A 9,798-nucleotide genomic window follows, 5' to 3' on the forward strand; every position below is an offset into this window, starting at 1 on the left:
ATGTCCTACCCCACCCGCTGTATAGTCCAGACCTTGCGCCATCCGATTACTATCTCTTCCGATCGATGCAACATGGCCTGGCTGACCAGCACTTCCGTAATTACGATGAAGTCAAAAAATGGATCGATTCGTGGATTGCGGCAAAACCGACCGAATTTTTCACAAAGGGAATCCGTGAATTGCCAGAAAGATGGGAAAAAGTAGTAGTAAGCGATGGACAATATTTTGAATATAAAATTTGTAACCATTTTACGTCAATAAAGTTTCAAATTTCGACAAAAACCCGCACGAACTTATTCATAGTCCTATTAACTACACCAATGTTCAGACAATACCCCTCGGGGGCAACATATGTTGGTTCGCCCTATTGTCTCCAGTCCAGAAAACGAGAAGGAAAAACCCCAAATATTCAACGCTGGATCTCATCTCGGAACTATCGATAACAAAAATGGATGACCTGAAGTACTTAATAATCAGGTCTTTGCACACTAACAAAGCACTTGCATCTGCCTCCTGGTTTGTTGCATACAAAGGTATACAAGCTATTAGCAAAGAGGTAAACACCATTACATCACTACACGATGGCAGTCTTTTACTCCTCGTAAGAAACCATAAAATCGCCGGAAAATTCTTGGGAACAAAATATCTTACCGGGGCAGGCGAGGTTGAAGTTACCATTCACGCTAAGCTCCGTGAAGCGCACGATTTATGCCCCCTTCATCTGCCACCTGCCGGATGACGAAATAATTGATGGCATCAAAGACCAAGGTGTATCCGCAGTGTACAAATTTATACGATAAGAAAAAGGCTCGCTTGTAAGTACTGGTGCGGTGCTATTAACATTCGACAAGTATAGTCTTCCTACCTGAATAGAAGTCGCTGGCGAGCCCTTGACGTCCGTCCCTACTACCCCAATCCCATGCGCTGCGAAAATTGCAATCTGTTAGGACACAAAGCCAAACGCTCCATCAATACTCCAGCTTGCGTGGTTTGCAACCTCCCTCTCAACCACCCCTCCACTGCAGAATGCTCTAGAGTATACTGTGCCAACTGCGCAGGTAAAAATCCCTCATAATTGAGTACTTGCCCCAAGTTTATTGAGTCAAAAGAAACACTAAAAATTAAAACTATGCATATGTAAATGTGCCATAAGAGAAGCCATCACCACTTACAAAAAACCACTTCCCAGCACATCTGCCTCCTCCTCTTTCGCCCGAGCGGCATGTACAATTATCAATAACGACAACATCTAAAATATCAAAAAAACCCAATAGTACATCTGCCACCCCCTTTTTCGCCAGAGTGACGAATACACCTTCCAACAACGATAATATATCAAATGTAAGCAAAATTGATAGCATAGAAAAAATCTCAAACACGAAAAATACAAACCCGAACACAAATTCTACAAAATCATACGCTACTAGCCTCTCATCCTCCAAGAATAATTAATTATCCCTTGAAGAACTTCTTCAAAACTCAAAGCAGACTGCTCTTCCCACCTTTCACGCCTTGAATCCTTCTCTTTCTCCTCCTTTCTCACTAATTCCTCTTAACCCATCACCCCCTCTCTACTACTACCCTTTCAATGGACCATTCGACTATACCATCTCTCCCCTTGCTCATAACCCTAACTCGTCCTCCCATCCCCACACCTCACCATCACCCCCAATAATGGAACAATAAATACTTATATTATACACGTACCTTCGCAAATATTTCCAACTGTTTTTTTCTTTTAAATAATCAATATCCATACTTCAATGGAATATTAATGGTTACTTAAATAATTATATCGATCTCGAACTACTAATTAAAACAGTCAGTGATACTATTAAACGAAACACATCTCCCCAGCAACATTGCTGCTCATACCCCCAAAACTTATATCGGTCATTTCTATAACCTCCCTTACAATATCTCCTGTAAACAAGGGATCGCCATCCTAGTTAAAAAAAATATACTTCAGAACACCCTCCCCGTACTTCCTTCAAATATCTCCTCCCTTTCAACAGAAATTCGTTCTCCCAATAAAATCATAGTCACTTGCGTTTATATTCCTCCCAATCAAACTTTCACTTCAGCCGACATCTGTAATTTCCCTCTCCCCCAAAACAGATTGGCACCGCATCGATGACTTACACGGTAGCGATCACTTTCCCATCCGAATTAAAATCTCCTCACCCAAACCCTCGCCCCTCCTTAAACCCAAAATATTTTTCTAAGTCTGTTTTGACTGGACCAAATTTGAAAACTACTGCCTTCTCTACTCTGAATCCTTCCCCTTTTCATACAACATCAACCAGGAAACCTCCAGAGTACAAAAAATCATTCGTACCGCAGCTAACAGATCTATCCCTCAATCCTCCGTCAAGCTACTCAAACCATTTCCTCTCTGGTTGAACAGCGAACTCTCGGCATTAATGCTAAATAAACAACGAATATGGCGACAATTTAAACGAAACTGCTTGCCGTTAAACCTTGTCGCCTATAAAAATGCTAACGCTCTTTTCAGACGCAAAGCCAAAATTGCCAAAACCGATTGTTACAGAAATTCACTAGCAGCATCAACTCCTCTTCCGAACCGAAAAAATGATGGCTCTTTTTCCCATTTCTTCCTTAAGCACCCCTAGAGGTAATTTACTACATCCTCAAGACATAGCCGTAGAATTCGCCAATAGTTTCAGGGACTCCTCCTAAGATACCAATTTCAACTCCGAGTTTTCTGCTAACAAACTATCCTTATTATCCTATACTCATGCTCCACTCATCAGTTAACTCTTTCGGACAAACGGCTTGACTCCGAGCTTTCCTTACTCAAATTAAAAGTGGCTCTATCCTCAGTCAAAGGTAAAACTACTGGTATAGCAAAATATCCTACCTCATTATTAGATACCTCTCTTCTCTCGTCCTCTCCCGCCTCATCGTCCATCACAAAATTTTTTCCATACTGGCATCTTCCCCGAACTTTGGAAAATAAGCGTTATAATACCCATATTTAAACCTGGAAAGCCTGCCTGCGAAATCGCTGCTACCGCCCCATTTCTCCAATACCTTACCTGGGAAAACTTATGGAAAAAAACGTTGCTACTAGGCTCTCCTGGTATCTTCATTCCAACAAACTAGTCCATCCAAATCAGGTAGCCTTCAAAAAGGGCCTAAGCACTATCGATGCACTCTTACATCTAGATCAATACATATCCGACGCGTTATCCAACAAAAACCATGTTTCGTTACTTTCACTCGACTTTTAAAGGGCCTTCGATCGTATTGATATACAAGTCATCCTAAGGCAACTCATCAAATCGAAGGTTGGCCCACGCATCGACAACTTTGTTAAATCCTTTCTTTCCAAGCGCAAAATCAAAGTTCTTATTTTTAATATTTCCTCCCCCACTCTACCTCTTGATAACGGCACTCCTCAGGGCTCACCCCTATCGGTCATTCACTTCACTATAGTATTTGACGAAATAAGCTATATCCTTTCTAACTTCCCCAGTATCCGGCATCAAACATATGCCGATGACACTCTCCTACTTTCAACATTTTTTGACCTTAACTCGACAGTTTCTACTTCGGAGGAAATTTTTTCCCCTTTATCCTCATGATTCTCTTCCTCCGGCGCTTCCATTTCCTATACGAAATCCCAGTCCCTACATATTTGTAAAAAATATAATTGTAGTTTCCCATTACAATACAAATATTCCATGCTCACATACTCGCAAGTTTCTAGGAATTTTATTAGACCACAAATACTCATTTAAATACCATTATCAGTACCTCAGAGATAGACTGATAACGAACTCAAACATTGTAAAATACCTGTCGTCCAAGTGTTCGTTCATTGGCCCAGCTTTACTGGTCAAAGTTGTAAGAGCTCTTATCCTTTCTGTCATCAACTACGCTCTCAAATCTACGGTCATCATGCAAAAAAATTATCTAAAATTGCCTGCGGCGCCATATCACACTGCTATTCGAAGAGCGGTTTGCGGAATCCGGGCAACCGTTCTTCTTCTAATCAGCTACCTCTCGTAACCGTCTTCCAAAAATACAATCGTCTATCTACAAATGCGCCTTATTCGCCAAAGAAAATAGCTTACCTCTAAAAAGTCCTCACTTACATACGTAAACCTCGCAACCCCCGTGGCCGGTTTCAAAATCGTCATTTATAGATCAGTTATCGCTCCTATCCAAATCCAGCACTCCTAACGCAGTCTACAACGCTATGTTCCGCGAAACCATGGCTCGAAATACATAATTTATACCTGCATTAGAGACAATCTCATCTCCTACCTAAATAAGATAAAGATAATATGGGTACCAAGCCATACCGGCATCGACGGCAATACCAACGCAGACAAAATGGCCAAAGACACCACAGTCACATCCAGCCTCTTCATAAAGAGCGACATACATCACCTAGTTAACAAAAGAAGACGCACCAAACTGGGTCTTGATTGGATAGATTACAACCACCATTACTCCAGAATCAACCCAACCCGGACCAAACCTCACTACCCTTCATCCATACCAACAAACATGCTCACACCTTTTATACGGCTCCGAATCGCACACGCCATACTCACGCAGACACGGACAAACCAATATTCCTTCTGTAATGCTTCAACAAGCGTTATCCATCTAATTGCTTTCTGCCCAGGACCCGATGCCAAAAGACATCGGAATCCCCACTTCACTTCTTATGAACCCATCTGAAAAAAACATACCAACAATATATAGATTCCTAAATACCAAAAATGTATAGATTCCTAAAAGCCGCCGACCTACTCCGAAGGACTTAAAACCGTTGATACTTCGCGGACAGCTGATACTCGTATCCTCTGATGCTAGTGCTGCATGACAACTCCAGTTTATATATATTACTATAATAGTTATTAACATTGTATAGCTTAATTTAAAAAAATATATATGTATAAGTGCTAGTTCATAGTGCAACAACAATTGCCTGCACGTGTTTTATTTTTTCCAATTCCGTTTTCGCGTCAAAATCAAACAAACAAACATATGTATAAACAACCGCCAACGAAAATGGGTTCAGTAACTAAATTAAACAAACAAACAAATATACAGTACAAACATTCCCAAGAGAAAAATATAACAAAACAAGTATAAATTTACATAGTATACATATGTAAGCACATAAGGATAGTAGCGGTATCAGCGGCAATACGGTGCGGTGTTTATGAAAAGGGACATAGTGAGGAGTGAAAAAATGACTTCAATTATAACAATACAATTAATATTTAATACATAAAATTAAAAACATATTAAATACGTAATATTATACAGCAGCGGTGGAAAAGAATTTGTATTTAGTAGAAAATAAATAAATCAACCAAAATAAATAGTTCCTGCTGTTCAAACAGTGCGGTATATGTACAAACGGCCACAGTGGTATATATTTAAAAGTATTCGGCCGAAAATAGGGCAATTTTAAATGTTTTAAAGCCCTTTCAAAACAAAAAAAACCCATTGTGAGAGGACATAAAACAAGTCCTAAGTGTCGTAATTGATTGCCGGTAAAAGTGTCGTTTTGGTCTTGACAAAAAACCCCTGGAGTTCACCGCTGCTTATTTGCAGTTCAAAAGCCTCGCGACCGCTATCACTGTCCGCTGTCCTCGCAGTTACTGCTATACTCGCCGCTACTCTCATCCCTGTCATCGTGCTGCCTATGTACTGATGCCAATCGCAGCGAGACAAAGCATATGTCAGGCTCGGGCAAATGCCCGATGGCAAAAGAACATGCCAAAACATGATTATACTCCAAGCAAACATGCACAGGAAAAAAATGCAGAAAAATGGAGCAGATGGTCTTAGAAAAAACAGTTCAAGCAGTATTGATAAGCGAACAATATGCGCAATCCGAGAAAGCATAGATCGAAGACGACTTGAGAACTGCCGCCTAGGGGCAAAATTTTGCAGTAACCGCTAAAGGATCAGGCGGTGCTTTCGTCTACGTTCAAAGCAGTCAATTCACAATGACAAGCTGTTACCTTACACCGAACGACAATATAGATCAATACACCCGGAAACTAAAAAGCATAGAAGGCAAAGCCCTTAGTTTAGAGAGATGATTAATCATAGCGGGAGACTTCAACTCAAAAGCAACCGAATGGGGCTCGGCGACAACGTGCTCAAGAGGTAGACGAGTGATGGACATAGCAGGCAGACTAGGTTTAGTGGTGCTCAATACAGGAACGACTACGTACAGAAAACCAGGTTGCGAAGTCACCACACAAGACAGAACCCTAGCATCGGACAGCATAGTAACCTTTACTAAAAATCTTTTGTTTATTGTTCAGTTGTTTATGCCAAATCATCATGTCAAGGTACACGATTGAACAGCACGTTCAAATGATAAAACTTTATTATCAAAATGAGTGTTCATTAACGCAAACGTTTTTCAATTGGCGCGGGTCGATTTCGGCGCCCTGTGGCAGCCATTTTGTTTTGGTAACATCTGTCGAATCTTTTGTTTATTATTCAGTTGTTTATGTCAAATCATCAGTGCAAGTTACACGATTGAACAGCTCGTTCAAATGATAAAACTTTATGCAAAATGAGTGTGCATTAACGCAAACGTTGCGCGCATTGCGCCCATTTTTCGGTAGACGTGGTGGCCCTTCCAATTTCTTATGACCCATATTGAACCATATGGACCTAGACGACATGTGGTTTTAGCAGCATGGCGCTACGTGCCACACAGCAAACGCCATTTCAACATCTACCCGCCCTTATTGAAAAACCCTTTATAGGTAAGAAAAAAAAAAAGGAAATGCTGTATATTGGTGGACACTTGAGATCGCATAAGCGTAGAAAGCGTCCAAGAGCCAGAAGATTGGGCCCAGCGATAACGAAATCCGAAGAATACAAAAAGAGCAGAAAAGTATAGAGGGAAGCTATAAGCCAAAGCAAAAAAGATAAACGGGAAGAGTCAAGAAACGATCTAATCAGTAACCCATGGGAGTTGGGCTACAAAATCGGTTTGAAAAAGCTAGGAGCCAAATCCCCTGCTGATGATATGGAAACCGAATCGGTAAGCAAAATAGTTGACACACTGTGAGGGAACTCCTCGAGTATGAAGCAACGGACAGGTCCCATTCACATAAGAAGATCTAATAGATACTGCAAACGCAATGAAAAGTAATAAAGCGCCAGGAGCTGATGGCATAGTTGCGGAAATATTGAAACTATTGGCAATCGAACGCCCTCTTTTGCTGCTGAACGTATGCAACGCTTGCCTAAAAAAAGTAATTTGTCCAGAACTATGGAAAAACAAAAACAAAAAAACAGCAGAACTACCTTAGGAGCCATCCAGGATGTAATAGTTCGCGAAGAACATGCTCAGGCAAGTAATGGATAATCCAAACTCTTAGTATTACTAGCCACACTGGATATTAGAAGCGCTTTCAACAGATTAAGTTGGGGCGATATAATTCCCTTAAAGGAAAAATTCTAGCTCCCGAATAATCTATTGAAGATTTTTCGTAGCCACCTAAGCAACCGCGTGCTGTTATACGAAACCCGAGAAGGATGCAAAACTAAATAAATAACAGCAGGTGCGGCACAAGGATCAATACTCGGACCTGAACTTTGGAATACAAGATACGATGAAGTCCTTCGAATAGAGACGCCAGAGGATGTGCATTTAATGGAATACGCAGATGACATTGCAGCTGAAATAATCGCTCGAAACCAAAATGAAGATGAATCAGGTGATGATCCGCGTACAGTCACGGCTAGAGGAGCATGAATTAAAGCTGGCCACAGAGAAAACAGAGCTAATCCTTCTAACGAACAGACGTATCCCATTAGAAGTAGATATACTTTATCGGCAAAAAGAGTGGTCAAATACTTTTTTAGATACAAGGCTAATTTTCTGGAATGGTAGGAGAGTAGGTCTCCCAAGGTGTGATGCGACCCGTGCCTATTGGGTGGGTTGGGCAGCCGGGGGACTAAATAAGGCTTCGTACGGAGCCCTCTTGATATCAGGCCGCCTCAGGTTGTAACGGTGGCCTTGCCATGGTATAGGGCGCTGCCATGGTCGACCGGATATTTCCACTTTATCCCCTTTGGTCACCGCGCATGGCCACATGCGCAGCTCCCTTGGCGGGGCAGGTGACCGGACGAGCCAGATGAAATGCTCATACTAAAAAAACAAAACAATTCGGATGACGGAAAAACAAACACGAAAGAAATGGACAAAATGACTGGAAAACATACGGACGCATCGACAGCACGGACTTATAAAGAAACGAAGACTCGGACAAAACCACAGGGCAAGCAAAGAGATAGACAGGAGAAAGGGACGGACGCACTTAAAAAACAGTTGGACAAATGGGCAAGACGTACGAGCAAGGACGAACTGAGGAGGACTGGTCACCCTCAGAGGCTGAGCTCTTGGCCTCCCGTCAAGAAACAGTTGAGGGCAAAGCTGTGGGCCACAGTGCGCTAAGAACTATAAGTCAACCAACAACATCCGCTAAAGTCATGGGGCAAAATCGTGGTAATAAAGGTCCCTCGAGGTATAAACTCTACCAGAGGTCTCTCGCTATCCTTGGCAGGATTCGAAAAAACGAAACCGAAGGTAAAGATCATCCCAAAGATGAGACCGACAAGGCAAGATGTCAAAAGGTGGTTGACGAATAGTAAGCATTCCAAGCCGCCAACAAGACAGATGCCAAAAAACGAAGCCGCTCGCATGACGAACCTGGGAAGGTTACAAAGAAGCACAAGATATCGGATCAGGATGCAGTTTCCTCCAAACCTACCAAACGATTTAGTGAGGTGGCACGGGACCATCTTCAAATGGCATTGGTAGATGAAACTTCTAACCGTATAAAACCAGTGCTTGACAAGTGGTCAGAGATTGAGGCCCGGCTGTCTCGCATAGTCGTTGACCATGTCATGGCGAACCCGGAGGGCGAAACACCAGGTTTCGACTCGGTGGAGGTAGTCCGAGGTTACCGTGTCATTAAATGCGATGACCAATTCTCACTGCATTTTCTGACAAACGTGATTGGTAAAATCCAGAACAGCAGGGAAGGCTTGAAACTTAAGCTAATTCCAGCTGGCGAGATTCCACGAAGGCCGAGGGCTCGCATCTGGGTACCAAACATGGAGTTTGAAGCCAGTCAACTAGTCCCCTACCTTCAGGCGCATAATCGCTCGGTGCCGATGACCGATTGGTCGATCATCAAAGCGGAGGCTCCGCAAAGGCACAGCATGTATTTCCTCCTTCTAATTACAGAAGTGAGTCTGGGACCACTGGAGAAAGTGGAAAACAAACTTCGGTTTAGCATTAGGAAGGCCCAGCTGACGATATTCCGTTCTGCGAACCCGGAAGAGGAGCAGGATGAGGTCGATGGTGCCAAACAACTGCTGCTTGGCATGCAGCTAGATGACACCGAGTCCGAAAAAGGAAATCAGTAAACATGGGTTTAAAGGTTGTCCAAATTAATCTACAGCACTGACAGGCTGCAACTGACAACCTAACCGTTCTCCTGGCGGAGGAGGATGTAGACATCCATTGATTCAGGAACCCTGGGTGCGAAGCACCGAGGTGAAAGGGTTCACTGGGAAAAATTACAATATCTACTATAAACGAATAAAAGGTAATCCCTGAACATGTATTGTAGCTGAAAAACACTTAAACACAATTTTAATTCCATTATATAGTTCACAGGGGGATGGTTCCATGTGTAGAAGTCCACGCAAGTGGGGAAAATTACTGATCGCCATTCACTTGGGAGTGACCACGACGCTTCTTCTGCATAT

General features: G+C 42.4%; 1 protein-coding gene across 1 annotated transcript; it reads left to right on the forward strand.

Moving 5' to 3' along the window:
* The first annotated feature begins 8,829 nt into the window (after positions 1-8,829).
* On the forward strand, positions 8,830-9,453 carry LOC128870386 (uncharacterized). The gene has a single exon (XM_054113000.1). The coding sequence runs from the start codon at positions 8,830-8,832 to the stop codon at positions 9,451-9,453; it is 624 nt and encodes a 207-aa protein (XP_053968975.1).
* Positions 9,454-9,798: the final 345 nt, after the last annotated feature.

The sequence above is a fragment of the Anastrepha ludens genome, chromosome X (assembly GCF_028408465.1).
Source record: "Anastrepha ludens isolate Willacy chromosome X, idAnaLude1.1, whole genome shotgun sequence".
NCBI classification, from domain to species: domain Eukaryota; kingdom Metazoa; phylum Arthropoda; class Insecta; order Diptera; family Tephritidae; genus Anastrepha; species Anastrepha ludens.

What these genes read in the sequence shown, in the direction of transcription:
- LOC128870386 (XM_054113000.1), top strand. Translation starts at nt 8,830, where the DNA reads ATGGCATTGGTAGATGAAACTTCTAACCGTATAAAACCAGTGCTTGAC.